Source organism: Engraulis encrasicolus, chromosome 22 (assembly GCF_034702125.1).
Source record: "Engraulis encrasicolus isolate BLACKSEA-1 chromosome 22, IST_EnEncr_1.0, whole genome shotgun sequence".
Lineage (NCBI taxonomy): Eukaryota > Metazoa > Chordata > Actinopteri > Clupeiformes > Engraulidae > Engraulis > Engraulis encrasicolus.
In genome coordinates this window covers 10,440,740-10,463,239 of record NC_085878.1, presented here as the reverse complement: position 1 = coordinate 10,463,239, position 22,500 = coordinate 10,440,740, and the positions used below count along the sequence as shown (strand labels likewise).

Genomic DNA, 22,500 nt, shown 5'->3' with positions numbered 1-22,500 from the left:
TGTTTATGTGAGTCATTGCAGCCAAGTGAATAAACATTCAGCCTCTGAAGGTAGAAACAATATCACTTCCTGATATCCACAAGCCATCATAACAAAACAACATGACCCCAAACCCATCATTAGACAGTGATATACTGAGCAGTCTACAGATGAGAGGGAGGAAGAAGAGGAGTGTCGCAGGTAGGGGTGCACAGGAGCAGGGGAAAGAGAGAGTGAGTGAGTGAGTGAGATTTGAGATTCAATCACCTTTTATATCATTATCACTATTATATCATTTCCATTGGTTCACAGAAGTATAAGTTACAGCCGAGTGAATTAAAACATTAATTCAGCATGAGAAGGGAGAAACAATACAACTCCCCAATATGCCATCTCTCTTCTACTCATTCAGAGTAGTAGAAGAGAGACGGTGTGTGTGTGTGTGTGTGTGTGTGTGTGTGTGTGTGTGTGTGTGTGTGTGTGTGTGTGTGTGTGTGTGTGTGTGCATGTATGTGTGTGTGTGTGCGTACCTGTGTGTGTGTGTGTGTGTGTGTGTGTGTGTGTGTGTGTGTGTGTGTGTGTGTGTGTGTGTGCGTGTGCGTGTGCGTGTGCGTGTGTGTGTGCGTGAGGTGTGCATGCGTGCATATGCGTGATTGTCTGTCTGTCTGCCTGCGTGAATATGTGTGTGTGTTATGGAAAAGAGATGGATGGGTGTGGGAGAGAGAGAGGGAGATTTGAGATTTAATATCTCATTTATAAAATAATTTTCACTGATTCACGGAATGAGAAGTTACAGCCAACAGCCCTCTACATTACAGCACAACTCTAGGGGTAACATTAGGGTAGTGGTAAGTGGTTAGTCCAAACCAGTAGCTCAAAGGTTGCCGGTTCAACTCCTGATATAGTGCTTGAGTGCGTACAATATTCAGCACTAGTAACATTCAGTAGACAAAAAGAGAGTAAATCAGAGGGAGAGAGGGGGGAAAAGACAGACATAGACATAGAGATAGAACAGACAAGAGTGAACAGGGAGATGGATTGGGACAGACAAGACTATTGTTCTGCACTGCTCATTTGATGATTGCCAAAGCGGGCGAATCAAGACGCATGAAAGCTCCACCAGAAAAATAGTAAAATCCATCACTGTCTCCTTCAGCTCATCCGTCTAGTGTAACCACCCCTGCAAAAATTCAATGTAACCCAATACATAAATAAATAAACAAATGAAATAACAGAGGCCTCCATCTGGAGCGATACAGCTAAGCAGCACATACGCAGCCTGAAATATCATCATGTTGGAGAGGACATTTCAGTCTATTTACATGCAAATGAAGAGGGCTAATTTAGGCAGGGTGGTGTTGACACTTACATACACTGCGAGTGCACAATGCATGAACCACCACCAACAACACCACCACCTCCACAACGACCACCAACACCTACCCCAACTCCAACCCTAACCCCCAACGCCCAGGGCCACTAACAGCTTTTGCTGGACCCAGGACAAAGTAATCGAAAACGGCCCTCAACGCAATGCATACAATGTAATGAGGACCCACTTCTGGGCCCCCTCTCCTGCTGGGCCCAGAACAACTAACCCGTTTGTCTCCCCATGTTGGCTTCCCTGCAGTGCCCACAACACTCACTCCCGACATCCCACCGAGCCTCATCATGGCCTGGGTAGCCTCCCTCTCCCCTCTCCCCTCTCCCCTCTCCGCCTTGGCTGGCCTGTCAATAATGGGGATCTCATTTTGCCATCCGACGTCTGGCCGAGCTGTAATCCCCGGCCAAGTAAATCACATTAATATGGTACACTGTCCCATAAACTACGGCCAAAACATCGTCGGGAGAGGAAGTGTGTGTGTGTGATTGTGTGTGTGTGTGTGTGTGTGTGTGTGTGTGTGTGTGTGTGTGTGTGTGTGTGTGTGTGTGTGTGTGTGTGTGTGTGTGTGTGTGTGTGTGTGTGTGTGTGTGTGTGTGTGTGTGTGTGTGTGTGTGTGTGTCTGTGTATGTGCATGCTTGCGTGCGTGTGTTGAAGTGGGGGCAGTGGAGAGGGGAGGAAGAGGCTGTTGAGCTTCTGGCTATGACTCACTTTCCTCCCGTTTGTCACGGTCAGATTGAAAGGGGATGGGGCATGATGGAGGAGCTGTTTATAGTGGTGCTACAGCTATCATGGGGGGGGGGGGGGGTGGTGGTGGTAGTTGGGGTTGGCTTGGGGAGGCAAGGGCAGTTACAGGTGGACAGAGTGCTTGGTCATGGCCAGATTGAAAGAGGATGGACATGATACAGTAACAGTTTATAGTGGTGCTACAGCTATCATGGGGGAGGTGGTGATGGTGGTGGTGTCAGAGACGGTTTAGAATAGAGAATCTTTGGTGGTGTGTCAGTCTGAGAGGTCGGGGTTGGATTGGGGAGCCAAGAGCATTTACAGGTGGAGAGAGAGCTTGGTCATGGTCAGACTGAAAGAGGATGGGCATGACAGTTTATAGTGGTATTCGAGAAGATTGAGGTTGGCTTGAGGAGGCAAGGCTAGTTACAGGTGGAGAGAGAGCTTGGTCATGGTCAGACTGAAAGAAGATAGACATAATACACCAGCGGTTTTCAGTGTCGTGAACCATGAGCTCTCGGTGGGAGGGCAAGGTGCTGTTTGAATTGTGTTGATCCTAAGGGGCCTCACAAGGCCCTGGCCAGAGGCCAAGTACAGTAGTGGATGCGTGTCGGTCTGGAGGTGGAGAGATTGACTTGGGAAGTGATGTGATGACAGTCACAGGGAGAGGAGAGAAGGCTTGGTCATGGTCAGGGGTGAAAGTAGTTTTCATGTCTTACCGGTGCTACCACCCCTCCATCCGCAAACAAACAATAAACAAACAAAATAAACTCGCAAACAAAATAAACACATGCACTACAGATCACTGCGTGATTTATGACATATCAAATGGCATAATGTGGTTGTACTGTATGTGTTTTCTAGTTTAAAGCAGACCTTACTTTTTTCAAATGTGGGTTTTTGGACAGCATTAACCCTATTCTCTTACCACTTACTTACTTTAGGAAAAGCACAAAAAGCACAACAATACCTCTTAATGTATGTCCTCTACAAGTCTTCTGTTGTCCAGTCTTGCACTTTAAATGTCTGTATGAGCACTGTCTATGTCCATACTGTCTTAAGTCCATGTATAAGTACTGTCTATGTCTATACTGTCTATGTCCTTACCTAGATTAGTCTATGTCTGTATGGGAAAGCAAGAAATGTAATTTCAAATTCTTTGTATGACCAGTGCATGTAAAGAAATTGACAATAAAACCTACTTGACTTGACTTGACTTGACTACTGTGCACCAGCTGTAAATTTCATATCGGTGCTATACACACCTGTGCACACTGGCCTACTTTCACCCCTGGTCATGGTCACGTGGGAAGTCTTTGGCCATGATATTGTGGGAGCAGTTTTAAGAGGGAGTTCAGCTGTCAGTGGGAGTGCAGGTAGTGGTTGAGTCGTAGTGGGGCGACAGGTAGTGAGAGTGTCAGTCAGAGGTGGTGGGATTGGCTTGACAGGGCAGGAACAGTTCTGGACAGACGGACAGACGGACAGGTTGGTCATGGTCAGGCTAAAAGAAGATGGACGTAATGTAACAGCTGCCTATAGAGGTGATTGGATTATTAGAGTTGAGCTCTGTTTTGCTGAGGACTTGGGGGTGGGGTGTATCTGAGGTTGTTATCACACTGTGGCTGTTAAGAGTTCAGGGGAAAGTGGTGGTTATGTCTGTATGGCAGGAGTGTGTGTGTGTGTGTGTGTGTGTGTGTCTGTGTGTGTGTGTGTGTGTGTGTGTGTGTGTGTGTGTGTGTGTGTGTGTGTGTGTGTGTGTGTGTGTGTGTGTGTGTGTGTGTGTGTGTGTGTGTGTGTGTGTGTGTGTGTGTGTGTGAGAGAGAGAGAGAGTGTGTGTGTGTGTGTGTGTGTGAGAGAGAGAGAGAGAGAGAGAGAGAGAGAGAGAGAGAGAGAGAGAGAGAGAGAGAGTGTGAGAGAGAGAGAGAAGAGCATTGCACCCATCTGCTCACCTGGCTGGCAGCTCAGACAGGAGATTGTGGGACACATCCAGCAGCTCAATCTTCCTGCTGTCACACACCCAGTCAGGCAGGTACTCCAGAAGGTTCCTGAGAAGAAACACAGATTTACAAACATCAAACCTTCACCACCACCATCGTCATCATTATAACCGACACCACCACCACCATCATTATCATCATCACCATCATTCTCATCATCATGATCCTCCTCCTCCTCCTCCTCATCATCATCATCATCATCATCACTATTCTGCCGAACAAAGGCAAATGCAGTAACTTTGTCAAAATTGAATTAATACTGAAAATGGTGTTCACTTCCTTTATGAATGAATTTGACTCTGAAGAAGACGTGACAACGTCGAAATGTCGTTAGTCTTGGGACTTGCCCAATAAAACTAGTAAACTTCCACATCTGAAGATGCACCGGTGACTCCTTTCTTTCCCTGCATCTACCAGTCCTTTACCGTGACGCACCAGATTGTGAAGTGCAGGAGAGCGGAGGATATTTCTCTTTTCTAGAAGTAGAAGTGCCCTTACAGATGTACAGGCAACACTAGTGCTATGATATTACATGGTTTGAACTTCGTAATGCCATACGACTAGTGCTGTAATTACATCTGTAAGAGTACAGCCAAAGAAGGTGGATCTAACAAGAAGCGTCATTTTTTTTCTTTTCCGGTATCCACTTTATTTCGGGTGAACGCCCCTTTAGGAGACCTTCGGTTAGGAGACCTTCGGAGTCCTGAGGTTGAGAATCAATGAAGTCCCCTTAGTGCTGTAGATGGCGGTAGCGCACATCTTGCGCAAACACCTCAAAAAGAGAAGAAGAAGTAGGGGACAACGCCCCCTTAGGAGACCCAACTTGAGCACACGCTTTTGCATTGAGTGGGCATGTTTTGCGTTATCTTAGTTTGATTCAGTATTTTTGGTACAGCTCTGTTTTCAAAATGTAATATCATAGCACAGGTGTTGTAATTACATCTGTCAGAGTACTTCTACATCTACTTCACACAACTCTGCTCCCAACGCAGTCTCACCCCAAGTAGTCAATTTCTGACTACCTTGGACCAGACGGCAATTTTTGACGTCTTGGGTATTCCTTCCACGTCACATTTTGACTATGTGGCCTAACCCTAAAACTATTCCTAAACCTAACCTCAATGACGTTATGCTGCCACAAGGGGGCGCCTTTGAGGACATAGTCAAAATGTGACATGGAAGGAATACCCAAGACGTCAAAAATTGCAGTCTTGGGGTGTCAAAAATTGAGTAGTCAAAAATTGACTACTTGGGGTGAGACTGTGTAGCTGCTCCTTATCATTACAGTTGCCCATACCCGATCTAAACAACATCCGGGCAGTATGAAATGTAATGGTTTACCAGGATAGGTCCATGTGCGTCAGCTGGTTGGGCACGGGGTAGATGTTGACGGTGGTCAGGCCTGCCAGGGGAAACACACAAAAGAGGAACACACAGACACACACACAGAAGGCCACAGTCAGTCAGCCAGCCAGGAGGGGAAAACACACACAAGCTGTAAAACCCTCCCACGCATGACAGACAACAACACGCTGTAAAACCGCAATGAAAAACAACTCGTTGTGTGCGTTGAGGTGTGTATCATGAGCGAGTGTATTTACGTGTGCACAGAGCGTGTGTGTGTGTGCGTGCGTGCGTATGTGTGTGTGTGAGTGTGTGTGAGAGAGGGAATATGTGTATTTTACTGTGTATGCTGTGTGCAGTGGCAGCTGGCACGTTCGCAGCGTTATGGTACCATGGCACGAGCAGCCAATGGTAGACCAGGAAAGGAAGGGGCCTATAGGTTATATAACGCATGCATCCCCTGGAGACAGAGAGAGAGCATGTGACACAGATAGACTATTAGATATGCATAGATGGATGGAAATCTGGACAGAGTGAATAATAAGCAAGACGGCAAGAATGATAAAAGAGAATGAATGAGGGAGTGTGGAGAGGAGGGGTAGAGCATTATTCGGTGTGGCATAAATCAGGGGTGAATGCAGAGGGCATTGGGGCTCACGCCATCATGGTTGTTGCTGACTCTTCAATATGTACAGTATGTATACAAAAAGATGGAGAGAGAGAGAGAGAGAGAGAGAGAGAGAGAGAGAGAGAGAGAGAGAGAGAGAGAGAGAGAGAGAGAGAGAGAGAGAGAGAGACGTGCCTCCTCAAAACACAACTGCCAACTTAGAAGATGAGAAGAGAGAAGAGAGATTTTGTCAGTGATGGAGAGGGCAGCAGATGAGCTGGGGTGAGTTTCTCAAAAGGGAAGTTGTTAGCCTGTTAGCAACTTCGGCAGTTGCCAATGGGAAAATGCATTGAAAGCAGCTAAGTAGCTAATGTAGTAAGCAACTTTGGTTTTGAGAAATTCACCCCTGGTTTGTGCACTTGGACTCAGTTGGTGCCTATCCTTCAATGTGAAGAGATGGAGGGAAAAAATATCTTGACAGAATGAGAGAAAGAAAGAGGGAGAGACAAAAGAGGAAGGTCGAAGTTGATGTGGAGTTGTGGTGGGGTAGGAAATGGTCTAGGCGTTGAGCGTCTTCATGCTCTCTCTTTTCTGTGCGCTCACAGATGTTCCTCGTATACGTTTGTAGATGACGTGTCAAGATGGATGGAAGGATACAGTAGATTGAGAGAATGATGGGAGGATAGAGAGAGAGAGGAGGGAGAGCAGAGGTAGTCTACAGTTCATTTGCACAGTGGCTCTCTTTACTTCGCCCACCACTGTTCCTAGTGTGCTCGGATGGATGATGCCCAGATGGATGGATATATAGATCGACAGAATGTGAGAATGTAAAGAAGGGGGGGGTGGGGGGCAGTATGGCCTGGGTATGGAGAAGGTGGCTCTATACTGGCACGCTGTACAGATGGATGGATATATACAGTAGAATGAGTGAATGATAGGCAGAGAGAGAGAGAGAGAGAGCGAGAGAGAGAGAGAGAGAGAGAGAGAGAGAGAGAGAGAGAGAGAGAGAGAGAGAGAGGTGAGATAACAAGTAGTCTAAAACTGTCCCAAAGTCAGGAATGGGGAAGCTGATTCTCTTTACTGTACGGTACTGCACTTCACTTTTCTCTCCGCCGTATACTCACGGTTGTGGCTGGCGTGGATGGTGCGCAGCGCGAAGCCGCTGAGCGTGAGCGCCCCCATCTGGTTGCGCTGGCAGTGCAGGCTCTCCAGGCTGCAGGCCGAGCTGAGGTCCAGCGCCGCCAGGTGGTTGTCCCGCACGTCCAGGTGTGTCAGCTGCTTCACCGGCTCCATGGTCTCGCTCTTCACACACCGCAGGCCGTTCAGCCTGTCAATCAAACATTGAGACTGAATTAACTCCAGTTTGTTTTGGAGGCTTTTTGGGCCTTTTAATATGACAGGACAGTGTGAGAGGAGACAGGAAATGAGCAGGAGAGAGATATGGGGCAGGGTTGGGAAATGACCCTGGACGGACTTGCAAGGGCATGCAAGCCTAAATGCAAGGGAGGGTGGGGGGGGGGGTTAGCGCGTTGCACCACAGCGCCCCCCCCCCCCAGTTTGCCCCCTGAGTGCTTGCTGTACGGTAAAGCATCTCCGGCATTGTTAGCCAGTGGAGATCTAGCGGGAGGAGATCCGCTCACACCTCCCCGTGTGTATAGAGTTATGGTAGAGTGGGACCACTAGCGAAATGGAGGAAAACAGGGAGGAGGTGGGACAAATCAAGAGTCTTCTTACACAACCATAGATCATTTAGATACCATTATAGTGTATTCTATGTTACTTCTGCCTGGACTGAGCGATTTTGTTGCATGTCAGTAAAAATACTACGTATATAGGCCTATACACTGAACTAAGGTGGAATTCAGACCTGCATGCCTCTGATTCAAAGACTTGCTCTCTACCCAGTCAATGGCTGCCCTATCTATCTATCTATCTATCTATCTATCTATCTATCTATCTATCTATCTATCTATCTATCTATCTATCTATCTATCTATCTATCTATCTATCTATCTATCTATCTATCTATCTATCTATCTATCTATCTTAGTCTACAGCCCATGTATTTATAGAGCTACACCATTGATGATTCAAAGCCAAAAGTTCAGCAATTGCAGAAAAGTTGCAGTTCGCCCTGCTGACTGAAAAACTCCCACTGAAAGAGATAGTCAGTCTTCATTCAGGTATCGACCACCCAACCCGCCAACATGAGCACAAGCACAAGCAGGCTTAAACACATCCCGAACAGCGATACAGCCACCAAAGCACTTTTTAAAAGCTCCCCTCTCTGGTTTCACCAGATGATCAAAACACCACTTTTATAAGGTGCTGCAACTTACACATAGCATTTTCTGCCAACTTTCTGACCCAAGAGGGACAGCAGCCTCTGCTGTATAGAAGTTCACTCAGTCTTGCACTGCACATACAGTACTATATGGCCAATAGTTGTCTGTTTCAGTGTTGGACGCATTGTCATTGTGACACAGCACTCCACAGCACACAAGTGAACACTGCACACAACGAAACTGAATTTATGCCTCACACGTGCAAGGGGGCAGCCCTCACTGGCGCCCCTAGGGAGCAGTGTGGCGGGACGGTACCATACTCAGGGTTCCTCAGTCATAGAGGAGGATGGGGGAGAGCACTGGTTGATAACTCCCCCAACCAACCTGGCGGATCGGGACTCAAACCGGCAACCTTTGGGCTACAAGTTTGACACCCTAACCGCTTAACCATGACAGCCCTTTAACATTAGCTGCTGCTGATTAAAGAACCAAGAGGCATCTGAGGGCATTTTATCAAATAAGTCATTTCTACAAAACACACAAGATGAGAAAAAAGACGGTGCTTCTATATACTGCAAGAATAGATCCCATAGTCCCGCTCGGCTATAATAACCCACTTTCAACCGACAGTATAACACAAATGCGCCACATCAAAGCAGTCCTGCAGTACTGCATAATATTACGGCCCAACTGTACAGTAAACAAGTGATGTCAGCAAGTCTGTGATACCATTAGCACTCGCAACAATTTCACAAAACACCTGACATTGTGTTGTTTACTACGGATGATACTGCTGACAAGAGAAATGAGCGACGGCGATTAATGTTCAGCCCGGGACACAACAAGAGGGCCGTGTTTTCGTAATGGGATTACGGTCATATTGCAAAGGCATATAATACGCCTCAGTCGACCCCAACACTCATTTCGCATTTTAAAAAGCGCTCACAAAGTCATTCCAACACTGTTCACATTTTGCCGAAAAGCACAGCTGCATATGTACTGTAAACATGCAAACAAAAAAACAAAACTAGATCAGAGGTGCATTTCTGACGTAGTTGCTAACTATGTTAGCTACTTTGTTGGTTGCAATGGAATTTCCTATTGGCAACTACCTTAGTTGCTAACGGCTAACAACTATGCTTTCCAGAAATGCACCCCAGAACAGTACTGAGAGGCCAGAGACAGAAATACAAACATAGACATAGCCTTAAACTGGCTGACAGAGTGTCAAATGAACAGAAATAAAGACAGACTGCATTCAACAGCAAGACAGGCAGACAAACAGATGGACAGCCAGGCAGAGAGTCAAACAGACAAGTGAGTGGGACAGATGGGCAAGTGAAGTAGGCAGGAAAATACCAACACAGCCAATACAACAGCGCAAAGAGAGCGCAGACAAATAACTCTCTGCCCACTGCATGGTCAGACAAGAACAGCGAGCGCAGTGTTGGCCCAGCGTCAGGCCTGTTTGTGGTCATCAACAGAGGCTTTGTCTGCCCTCGCCTCTGCCTACCCAGCCTCCAGAAGCCATGTGCCTCTAAAAGCCCTCTGTAAACTCTCCCCTACGCCTCGATCATCTGACACGCATCAGTCTCTGAGGGCGTCTGGCATAGTTCCAGAGCTTTAGGAGGATTCTAGAGCTCTACTGCTGCTGCTGGTGGTTGGGATGGTAGCTTGGTGGATGATGGTGCTTCTGCGGTGGGACGAAATAGTTTGGGCATCTGAAGCCTGTTCTCTGGCTGGCTTATGGGTTTCTCCTGGAGGAAAGGACTTGATAGTTTCTCCCCGCCCAACCAGATCCTTCACAGCTGCTCAAACACAGGTCGTAATCCCGAACGCTGTGCGCGGTCAAGACTTTGGGGTGAGAAGCCTCAGAGGAGGAGCTCTCCTGTTGAGCCCCTGGTGATGAGTGGATTCATGACATGTTGGTTTCTCTCTGTCTCTTTCTTTCGCTCTTTCTCTCTCTCAGCTTCACACCGTACTGTGCTCATGTGTTACGTTCGGCGGACACATCTGGCACTTGCGTAAGAGCTTCCCGGAATCATCGAAGAGTTGGATGCTACCTTTTAGGATCTAGAGTTCTATGAACCGTACAAACGGCGTTGTAATCCCTCTAAGTACAGGCCTGTAAATCTCTCACTCGCCCCTTAACCCCTCATTCACTACCTTGTTGAAATGCCAGAACTCCAGAAAGTTCTGTGCATGTCTCATGTTTCTCTACCAACGGTGCCCAACCACCATTGTGTGACCAGGATACAGTATCTTTTCTATGACTACAGACTCTTCTTCTTCTCTTTACAAACCATTCAACTCCAGAAACTTCTGGATATGTTTCATGGTTTGAATAGTCTGCCAACAGCGCCCGGTCACCATTTTGTAACTCATCTTCCTTTTCCACGACTTAGAACGTTTCAAACTTTTTAAACTCTTCTCTTTCCAATCCCATCATTTCAATTCTCCCGTTTGTCCCTGACAGGTTCAGGTAGTGTCACAGAAGAGAGACGGTAGCACCGCCGGCCGGGCGGCTTTAATGAGGTTTGGTTTTGCTGGAGGCGTAATGCACTGCAGGTGAGCAGGACCCCAATATATTCACAGGCCTGCCCCCTCAAAACACAGCTGCCAACTTAGAAGATGAGAAGAGAGAGAGAGAGAGAGAGAGAGAGAGAGAGAGAGAGAAAGAGAGAGAGAAAGAGAGAGAGAAAGAGAGAGAGAAAGAAAGAAAGAGAAAGAGAGAGACAGCCGTGCCCCCTCAAAACACCACTGCCAACTTAGAAGATGAGAAGACATAGAGAGAGATAGAGAAAGAGAGAGAGAGCTAGTGTGAGAGAGAGAGACAGAGAGAGACAGAGACAGAGAGACCGGGAAAGAGGGTAAGAGCAGAGTGCACAGCACAATAAAAGAGAGAGCAGAGTGCAGCGAGAAAAAGACAGCGGTGCGATCCAACAAAGAACAGGGATGGACAGAGGGCAAAAGACGTGGAGACAAAAGTGCAAGCGAGATCTCAATATTCAGCAGCTCAAGTGCCATGCCTTTGAAGGACAGGGAGGACGAGAAACAGACAGGAAGAAGGAGGGGATTTGAAAGCTTCATAAAAGTTGTGTGGAGAGTCTCCAAGGGGACGTCGGGGGAGGCAGGGCTAGGGGGCTTTGGGAGAGCAGCGCTGCTCAACCCTCCAGTGAGCAGCAAGCCTCCTAACTGATCTACTGATGGGCCCACTTATTGCATTACCGGCCTGGATTGAGTGCACATTATGCATGCCGAGGTCCGGACAGAGTATTAACTGCAGGGCAGGAACCATAGCAAGACAAGAGAGAGAGAGAGAGAGAGAGCGAGCGGCAGGGGGTTAGAAAGAGAGCGAGTGATACATTGAAGACTGAGAGGAAATGAGAAAAAACAATAGAGAGAAATGAGGGATGAGAGGAAAAGTAGAAGAGGAAGAAGGAGGGAGCGAGGGAGAGAGAGAGAAAGAGAGAGAGAGAGAGAGAGAGAGAGAGAGAGAGAGAGAGAGAGAGAGAGAGAGAGAGAGAAGGGACTGATAAGAGAGGGAGAGCAAGAGACGAAGAAAGAGTGAAAGAGACAAAGAAATAAATAAAAAAATGAAAGGAGCCAAAGGGAGAGCGAGATAGAGAGAGAGAGAGAGAGAGAAAGAATGAGATGGTTAGACATAGAGAGGAAGTGAAAGGGAAACCGATACACGATGGGGTTTCCGCGGTGGTGCTCACCGTAGATCGATGCTCTTGATGTGCGCCATCTTGGCCAGGCCGCAGAGCAGCAGCGTCTCCACCCGGTTGCCGGCCATGGCCAGCTTGTCCACCGCCGCCAGCCGCTCCAGCACGGCGGGCACCTGGGGGAAGTCGTTGAAGGACAGGCCCAGGCCGCTCAGCTGCGCCAGGCCGCCCAGCTCCTCCGGTAAGGAGCTCAGGTGGTTGCCGTCCAGGGACAGGGTTTGCAGGCTGCAGGGGGGATGTCGAGGGTGGTGGGTAGAAAGGTGGAACTGGAGTTAGTCCAGCGTCATCATTATCCATCCATTTCGACATAGATTACTTCACAACATTCTTCACTACAGTCATCTTTGCTACATACATTAGCAGATACTGAAGGGGGCAGAGGCAATCCAAGAAATGTCCACTTACAGTATGTACAATTCAAGCATCACATTATTCACAGTATTCATATTACACAATATGCATCCATCTATAAGGTATGTTGAAATATACTGTATATAAAGACAGTGTATGTCACATAAAATTTGAAAGCTAAGTAATGCAGTTATGGTGGTTATCCTGACTGTTTTGATCTGACCCAATTGCCTGAAATTAAATTTGGAAAATAAATAAATGTGCTTATGTCCTCATAACAAAATGGGTAGCTGTTGAAGAGAGATGGTGGTAAACAGCAGGAGGCTCAGGACAAAAAAACAAAAACAAAATGTCCTCCCATGAGTACTACACAAATGAAAGCATTATTCACCACCTTCCCCTTTCTCCATTATCATACGCTGGCATTTCTCAACCCCCCACAGGGCCAAACACTCAGCTCGGCGCAGCTCAGGACCATTCTCCTCCTGATGAAGAGTGGAGAGCGTCTTAACAAGATGAAGAATCAGGAGAGGAGAGGGAAATGGGTAGCGAGAATAAAACATTCTGAATTGCACAGAGGGAAAAAAAGTAACGAGGGAGCGACTGAGGGAGGAGTGGAGAGAGGGAGGGAGAGAGGGAGGAAGAAGTACGGCATGGCCACCTGAGAGTCAGAGCTGATTCCACCTCAGCCATTGCAGCTATTTTCTGTTCCAAAAAAGGTGGAGGAAAAAAACAAACCCAACAAACTGTCCTTGAAGCAAGGAGCCCAGCGGGCCACAGTAGTTGGATCCTATACAGTAGACACACACAGCCCTTTTAAACTGTGCCATGTTTAGGCAGCGTGCACGTGTCCCTGAGGGCCTGTAAGTGGGACTTCTGTGGGGCGGAGTGTTTATGCAGTTTAGTGGTGTCCAGAGTAGAACAGAATAGAATAGAATAGAACAGAACAGAACAGAACAGAATACATAGATGCCTGACGGCATTGTGCAATGAGATTGAATATATATATATATGTCTTCATTACAACAAATGTGTGATGGGTAACGCTTTACTTGACACTAGCGTCATATGTATGATGTGACAGTGTTATAACAGTGTCATAACACAGTTATGGACATGTCATAAACAATATGTCAATGTCATAAACATTTTATGACTGTTATCATGAAGTTTTTGGTAAAGACAGCCCAAACAGTGCCAACTTTTCATGACCATAAAACATATATGACATTAATATAATGTTTACGACTCATCCATGACTGTGTCATGACATGACATGACAGTGACATAACGTTGACGCCGGCGACAAATAAAATGTAACCGTGTAGGGTAGGGTAGGACTACAAACCCCAACTCCGATGAAGTTGGGACGTTTGGTAAACAGTGAATAAAATCAAAATGGTATCATTTTCAAAACATTCAATATATTCATTAGATGGAGATTAGTGAAAAGACAACATATTAAGTGTTAAAACCGAGAAAAAATATTGTTTTGGGGGACATATGTACTCATTTCTAATTTTATAAATCCAACACGTCTCAAAAGAGTTGGGACGGGGATCAGTGAAATTTAGTAAACATCCAAATAAGATAAAACAACAAAGAAGAACATTTCAAAATGAATTGTACTGACGGACAATATAGGTGTCCAGGTATAAGATCATCACAGAGAGGCTGAGTCACTCAGAATTAAAGATGCAAAGGGAATAATTACCATAGTTATTACATACATTTTTGAATTCCCTTTGATTTACCACGATTGAGTGTATACTATAAGACATATTTTTGTTACAAAAATCATTGTATAGGTTCATGACATCATGAAATATATATTGGCTGTAGTCTCTCTCTAATTCCTGGAGTGCTAGAGCTATTGAAAATTGACCATATTAAGAATGCTTAATGCGTGCAAATGATACAGGGGTGTAACATTCTCCTAAGCACCTGAGCTCACTTGAAATAGACCCAGAAGACATGGGAAACTGTCCTTTGCTTACAGAAGTCAGCAGAAGTTGTAGAAGTCCATTCTTTTTGACAATAATAGAGCATTGCACATCCTGTGCTACAGTGAAAATGGACCATCCAACTTGTGTTAGTGCTAACTTCAAAAGTCAGCCTCCATGATGGCATGCGGGTGCAGTAGTGCATTGGTTAAGATGTTCTCACTCATCTGTAGAGTGAAATACAGTGCTGAATGGTATAAATGGGTTTTAAACAGCATGAAAAGCCACTCATGCATTATATTTTGAAGGGAGATCTTCGATTACTGCCACATAGTAAGGTCAAATTGCATTCTCTACTATGTTTTAACAGTTTGGCTCCATCATAAGGAACAGCAGTTGATAAAATGGTGGGTTTTTGGTCAAGACCTGTCACACTGTAAGCACTACAGAAAGGAAAACATTGCAAAACATGACAAGGAATACACCCACCATTTAAGCTGGTGAAATCATGTCCAAGATAGGAATCAACACTGTTTTTTATATAAAATCATCTCATCGGTTAATGTATTTAACTGTTAAGTGTTGTCTTTTGTTTTGTTTTTAGTCTTCCTCGACATTTGCTGCCATTTATTGTCCCCGTCCCAACTCTTTTGAGACGTGTTGGATTTATCAAATTAGAAATGAGTACATATGTCCCCCAAAACAATATTTTTTCTCGGTTTTAACACTTAATATGTTGTCTTTTCACTATTCTCCATCTAATGAATAGATTGAATGTTTTGAAAATGATAGCATTTTTATTTTATTCACTGTTTACCAAACGTCCCAACTTCATCGGAGTTGGGGTTTGTAGTATTGAGTATTAGACCTCAGAGTCAGTGAGTGAAAGCTTCAGTTCAATCCAGTGTTTTTGGATTTTGGGAAGAGAATCCGTTGCGATGTGCATAGCAGAGCCGTGCGCAGCCAGTAGGGGTGTAAATCACAGCCTTCATGACGATACGATACGGTATCGATTTCTTAAATCAGGGATTCGATTTTTTTTCGATACTTAGGAATTCCCCACGATACGATGCGATTTGGTTCGATTCGATTTTTTCCAATTACTTTTCCACTACTATTGTGTTATGGAGCTAGGGCATTGCACAGGGGCCAGCGATTCGATTCTTTTCGATTCTTAAGAATGCCCCACGATGCGATGCGATTCGATTAAATCGCCAGGCGATACTTCTGATACATCGATACATTTCGATTTTATTTACATCCCTAGCAGCCAGTCAGCCGCAGCTTCCTCTTTACCTCTGCAGGTTGCTGATGCCGGCAGGAACAGTATGAAGGCCATTGCAGGACAGGTTGAGCTCGGTCAGGGTCAGGATTTCACACACCGACTCAGGGAACACACCCAGCCGGTTGTGGGAGAGATTCAAACTCTTCAGCTGAGAAAACCTACGGGGGCAAAAAAAATCAACAATGAGAATCAATAAGACAAGTAAGTAATATACTGCTTTGCACACATGTAAGCATTTACGTATGCAGGCAGGGTTGTAAAACCTGTGGGAAATAGCAAAAAAAATCTTAAGGATTTGACATGTAGGCAGTACAGTACACATTTATAAAAGCTGGGTTGTAAAAATGTCAAACACTTCCTCTTCTCTGACATGCGAGTGGCGAGAGGAGAGGTGAGTGTTACAAAACGCTGTGTCGGTTTGTGTCAGGTGTTAGTTGTTTCCCCTGGCCTGAGCAGCTCAGGGAGAGCGGTGGCACGGAGCCTTGTTTTGTGTAATTGGTCCAGTGGCTCCGGCGACCTCGTTACAGCGGGACCGCTGACATTTTCACAGCCCTCCTTTCCTCTACTTCACGGATGGCTGGCTGGCTGGAGCTAGCTGGAGCTGGAGCTGTTAGCAAGCTAGCCCATTTGCAAATCAAGACCCAAAGCAGCCCTTTGGTCACACACTTGAGCACGAACATGTGCATGCATGCGCAAACACACAAGCACACGCACACACACGCATGCACGCACGCACGCACGAACGAACGCACACACACAAGCAGATGTGCCTTTGTACACACTCGCTCTCTCTTTCACTCTCTTTTTCACATACACACACGCACACGCATGCACGCACGCGCGCACGCACACACACACACACATACATATGTACACACACACGCACACACACACACACAGTGCCTATTTTTTCCACTTTTACACACCAATAAGAGTAGCAATTCACGCCTGCAACTTTTTCGTCCCCTAAAAGCTGGTCATCCAGGGACACTTTTAATCCTCTCCCCAAATGGCCTTCCCACCACAACAGCTGGGCACAGCAGAAGGGCCACCTTCATGAGCCTAACAAATCTGGCAGAGGTTCCAGCCACAACCCCCCTCTCCCTCTCAGTGACGGCTCTACACATTTGGAGGCCCAAGGCTGCGTATAGACCAGGGCCCCCCCCTTGAAGCATTTTTGCAGGCATTTACTACGTATGGCGGGGATGACTGCTGGGGGCCCCTAGTGTGGACAGGTTTTGGTGGGGCCTTAGGCAACTGCCTAGTATGCCTATGAAACTGGCTCTGCTCCCTCTATGCCAGTGCACCACAGCACAGATCCTCTCCCCCACCACACCACACCTCTGTCTGCCTGACAATGGCTTGCCTCCTGGCAGTCACCACCCACTCCCCCTCCACCTCCACATCAGCAGACAACCCCAGCAGAACATCTTCCCCACCCCACCACACCACACCACCACCCATCCACCTAAAAATCTGGCAGTGAGAGTGCAGCCACCCCCTCTTCCTCCCCTCTGCCTCCACATCACTGCACCACAAACCCTCTCCCCCACCCCTACCTCCCATCCACATTAGCAATAGTGTCCACAACAGTGGACCATCTTTCCCGCCCCACCCCACCACTCACCCAACCGCCTAAAAACCTGACTGACTACAGCCATCCTCTCTCCCTCCATCTACCTCCACATTGCCACACCACAGCAGACCATCTTCCCCACCCCACCCACCCTCTTCCTGCCTCTCTGGGGCTCTCCTACCTGGCGGAGACTACAGCCACCCTGCTCCCCTCTCCCCCATATTAGAACCCCACCACAGCACATGTCCCCCTCCCCACTCCACCCACCTCTGTCTCGGCCTGTGGCTCTGCCTCCATCTGTGACTGGCTGCCTCTGGCCGAGAGGCTGGTTAAGTGCATGATAATGAGTGTGGCCATGCAGAAGAAATGAGCTGTAATGGCCACCCCCGCCTGTACACACACACACGCACGCACACAAACACGCATGCACACACACCCATGCATGCACGTACGCATGCACGCATGCACGCACACACACACACACACACACACACACACACACACACACACACACACACACACACACACACACACACACACACACACACACACACACACACACACGCACATAAAAACACATACATAAACACACACACGCATGCACACACACACGCACACACACAAACACACACATATAAACACACACACACACCCTCCCACACAGGTGTGCATGCACACCCACACATCCACACATACCCACACCCACTCACACATCTCCTTTCCCCTGCCCACTGCCCCCCCTCTGTCCCTGGCATCTTGTCAGCCATGGAGGTGGCTGTACTGCCTGAGTCACAACATATGTCTGAGCTCATAGTGTATCCTCCCCTGCCTCTCCCAGACACACACACACACACACACGCACGCACGCACGCACGCACGCACGCACACACACTTCATTACACACACACACACACACACACACACGTGCACGTGCACGTGCACATGCACGCACACGCTCACTCACATGCACGCACACACACACACACACACACACACACACACACACACACACACACACACACACACACACACACACACACACACACACACACACACACACACACACACACACACACACACACACACACACACACACACACACACATACATGCACAGATTTCCTCAGTCCTCAGTTCATCTACAATAGGCTATTACTTAAATATACTACAGCTGGGATAGAGGAGTGAAAGACAGTATGTCATTTGAGTGAGAGAGAAAGAGATAAAGAGAGAGGGAGTGGGAGAGGGAGAGAGAGAGAGAGAGAGAGAGAGAGAGAGAGAGAGAGAGAGAGAGAGAGAGAGAGAGAGAGAGAGAGAGAGAGAGAGAGAGAGAGAGAGAGACATTAAGGGACAATAAGAGACAGATATGGCAGAGACAAGTAAAAATGCAGGAAAAAACAGCAAGAATTATATGGAACGCTAAGGGAGAGAATACATGGAGAAGGAGTGAAATATTACAAAACAGGGGCACAGGGAGGAAGCTGGGAATGGAATGAAAGGAGGAAGAGAGAACAGAGGGAGAGAGAGAGAGAGAGGGCAGGCAGGGTGTAACGATGTGTAAAATCACTCCACGTCTGTGAGAGGGAAGAAATCCTCACTCAGGTGCCCTTTGCACAGACTACATCTCTTCCTCCCTCGCTCGCTCTCTCACTCCCTTCCTCACTCTATATCCCCTTGCTTCTCTCTCTCCCTCTCATTCTATTCCTCTACTCTCACTCTTTCTCCCTCCCTCTCAGTCTCTCTTGTGCATTCACTTGCCCTCTCTCTCGTGCTCTATCTCCTCTCTTGCTTACTTTATTTGTCCTCTCTTTCTCTCTCCCGCTCTCTCTCCCTCTCTCTCTCCCTCTCTCTCTCCTTCCATCTCTCTCCTGCTGTTCATCTTTTCCGCCCTTTCTCTCCCGATCCCACTCACTCACACACATACAAATAACCCACTTAGGGCTTAGCCTCGCGCTAATGACGGCCCGGCAACAATAACACGCTACGGCTAGTTGATGATTAACATTTAATAGCATCATCTCTCGGTGCGAATGCCCACTTACAACTCATGTTTTAATAGGCTCTGTATGGAGCCTGGCAGCCAGGCAGGCAGGCAGGAGGACAGGGGTGGTGCCTCTCTGTCCAGATCCCCACAGAGGAGGAGAAGCACCACTAGGTTGCCTGAAATAATTCTCCTCCATTAGTTCCACCAAACAGTGAGAGTTAGGCTTTGGTTACATGTAAGCGGATATTTTTAAACGTGTATCTTTTTTTTGTCCGTTTGCATATGAACACGACGACTGGATAAAAAAATCCCTCAATTGTAACAGGTGGGTTTTAGGGGAGATGTAAGGGGAAATTTTAAAAACTATACATGTACAGTACGTGTATACAAAAGGCCCAAACTGATATCTTTACAAAAATATCCACGTAAACAGGGCTCTAATGCATATTAGTGACAATGGGGCTGGGACGATTCATCGACTAATCATGACTAATCGACTATAAAAATTAGTCGACAAGAATTTTCATTGTCGACTAATAGTTTCATTTAATTCAATGCTTTTTTACTTACTTTACTAATGCTTTATTACTTTATTGAAACCTAAAATTGCCCAGCACGTATGAATTGGACATTGTATCTTGGAGTAAATAAGCTACAATCATGATTTAAAGCTCATTGTGAGCTCAGGGACCTAATTTTAATGTTTTTTCCCCTTTTTTCCCCAATTTCCTTGAAGATTAAACTGCTAGAGTACTTTAATCGTTTGACTAATCGACTATTCGAAAAAAATAGTTGATAGATTAATCGGGAGAAAAATCATCGTTTAGGACAGCCCTAGTGCACAAACACACATTCTTGCTAATCTATTCTTGTGGGGTCCTCCCACTGACTCCCATTCATATTCAATTGTGATTCGCAGTGCCACGAAACTGTATCATGGTGCAAGAAGTCAGAATTGTGGTACGACTTTCAAAGCTCTGTTACCCTTCAGTCCAGAAAACTAACGCATGATATGAGGTGACAGTCCTTCCAAGCTCTAAATCATCGTCATCATTACGTGTATTTTTAAACTTCTTTTTGTTTTAGTAGCCTGTTCTAACCTATTCTACATATTGTACAACCTATTATAGTTATTTTTCTTATAATGTAGGTAAATGTTAAAAAGAGAACATTAGTTAATTATACAAAATACAAATAAAAAATCGTGGAGTGTATCGAACTGTAAGTCCAAAATTGTGATACGAACCGAATCGTGATTTGGGTGTATCGTTACAGACCTAACACACACACACACACACACACACACACACACACACACACACACACACACACACACACACACACACACACATACCACTTGGCTTATCGTTGGAGAAGCTGAATGCCAGGCTGACCAAGACCTCATGCCTCTTACGCAAGGGGCATCCAAGCAAACACATTGCGTCCTGACATCTCAGCAGCGCACGCAACCGTGACATGGCCATGGTGCTCTGTGGATCAGTCTACTCATTCATAAGCAAGTGTTGTTCTGTGAATGTCATTTCTTTCCTTCTTTTCTTCCTTCCTTTCTTTCTTCCTTCCTTCCTTCCTTCCTTCCTTTCTTTCTTTCTTTCTTTCTTTCTTTCTTTCTTTCTTTCTTTCTTTCTTTCTTTCTTTCTTTCTTTCTTTCTTCTTCTTCTTTCTTCCTTTCCTTCCTTCCTTCCTTCTTTCTTTCTTTCTTCTTTCTTTCTTTCTTTCTTTCTTTCTTTCTTTCTTTCTTTCTTTCTTTCTTCCTTTCTTTCTTTCTTTCTTTCTTTCTTTCTTTCTTTCTTTCTTTCTTTCTTCCTTTCTTTCTTTCTTTCTTCCTTTCTTCCTTCCTTTCTTTCTTTCTTTCTTTCTTTCTTTCTTTCTTTCTTTCTTTCTTTCTTTCTTTCTTTCTTTCTTTCTTTCTTCCTTCCTTCCTTCCTTTCTTTCTTTCTTTCTTTCTTCCTTCCTTCCTTCCTTCCTTCCTTCCTTCCTTTCTTTCTTTCTTTCTTTTTTTCATCCAAACAGGAATCCATACCCTGCAAATGAGATGCTATTGTGCAATGTACAACTGTATGTATCTGTCAAGTCATTCACAAGAATGTGTTGTGTGGATATGTTATGGGTTTTTTTTTTCTTTCTTTCTCTTTCTTTCTACCCTTCTTTGTATGGATCCATCCTGCGATCCATAGCCATACCCTTTAAATGTGATCCCAGTGTTCTGTATGTTCACACCTGTCTCTGTGTTTCTTTATTTGGTTGACACTCTGCAGAACACTGAAAAAAACCTATATTGTATATCCATGAATCTCATGAGGAATGCAACTTTTCCCAAAGTATACTCCCTCTGCACTTTTTGCAGGCAGATAGCTCTCTCTCTCTCACACACTCTCTCCCTCTCTCTACACACTCTCACACACACATACACACACCCCTCTCTCTCCCTCTCTCTCTGTAATAGCTCTTGCAGCCAACATGCAAAGTAAAAAAAAAAAACGTTAAAGAAAACCCAGCATAAACCCATTCCACCTGAGAGGAGCATGTCCAAGCAAAGCACTCTAACTCAGATAAATACAACAACGCATACAGGTGAAAATAAACTCCTATCTCCAGGGTATCTTCCATGGGAGGTCAATGGACACATCTCTGCATTCCACTTCCTGATCAGTGACACCGCAGATGCGGTTTAGGTGTGTTTCAATCAATTACAGACTAATTAGAATTATTTTCCTCCGAATTCTATTTTCCATTTGTCTGATTAATTGGGTATCAGATTCATGTAACGGGCCATCGTTGGAGCAGATCTCAACAAGTCAGAATTAGCCTAGAGGTTGATATCAAAGCACTAATGAAATTTGCAATTCGCTCAACACCTAGTTCACCAATTGAATTAAGAAGGCAAAAAATCTATACTCCAGTACATAGAATCATTACACAAAAAGTAAAATATATTTCAAGCTTGTGTCTGCTACAGCTTGTTAGAGCGAATGAAGACCTAACATTTAGCATCTGATGTCGGTATGTTACATCAGACCAATAAAACATGTTGTGTAGTCTTTATAGCATTAGGTGTTTCATATTCAAATGTCAGCTCTACAGTAAGTACTGGTACTTGACCGGGCATGCTTCTACATTTCACTCTACAGTGAAATAAGCAGAATTTTCCATGAAATTGTCTTTCACTGAGAGGCACGTGCGCCATACATAGTGACAGAGATACAGCAGGGATGTCCCTCCCTGGACGTTTGCTGACTGAGCCTATATGCTTTTCGACTGTAATACTTCATAGATTTAATATATATACGTTGAAGC

The 22,500-nt window shown here is 45.8% G+C and overlaps 1 protein-coding gene across 1 annotated transcript in view; it reads right to left on the bottom strand.

The window, feature by feature from the left end:
* phlpp2 (PH domain and leucine rich repeat protein phosphatase 2) overlaps nucleotides 1–22,500 on the bottom strand; it is a 104,012-nt gene that overhangs the window by 18,144 nt on the left and 63,368 nt on the right. Inside the window, exons 7-11 of the mRNA XM_063188572.1 lie at nucleotides 15,638–15,784; nucleotides 12,042–12,272; nucleotides 7,159–7,361; nucleotides 5,425–5,485; nucleotides 4,036–4,131 (exon numbers count right to left, since the gene is read on the bottom strand). Coding sequence (XP_063044642.1) covers nucleotides 4,036–4,131; nucleotides 5,425–5,485; nucleotides 7,159–7,361; nucleotides 12,042–12,272; nucleotides 15,638–15,784 — 738 coding nt within the window. The remainder of the gene's footprint in view (nucleotides 1–4,035; nucleotides 4,132–5,424; nucleotides 5,486–7,158; nucleotides 7,362–12,041; nucleotides 12,273–15,637; nucleotides 15,785–22,500) is intronic.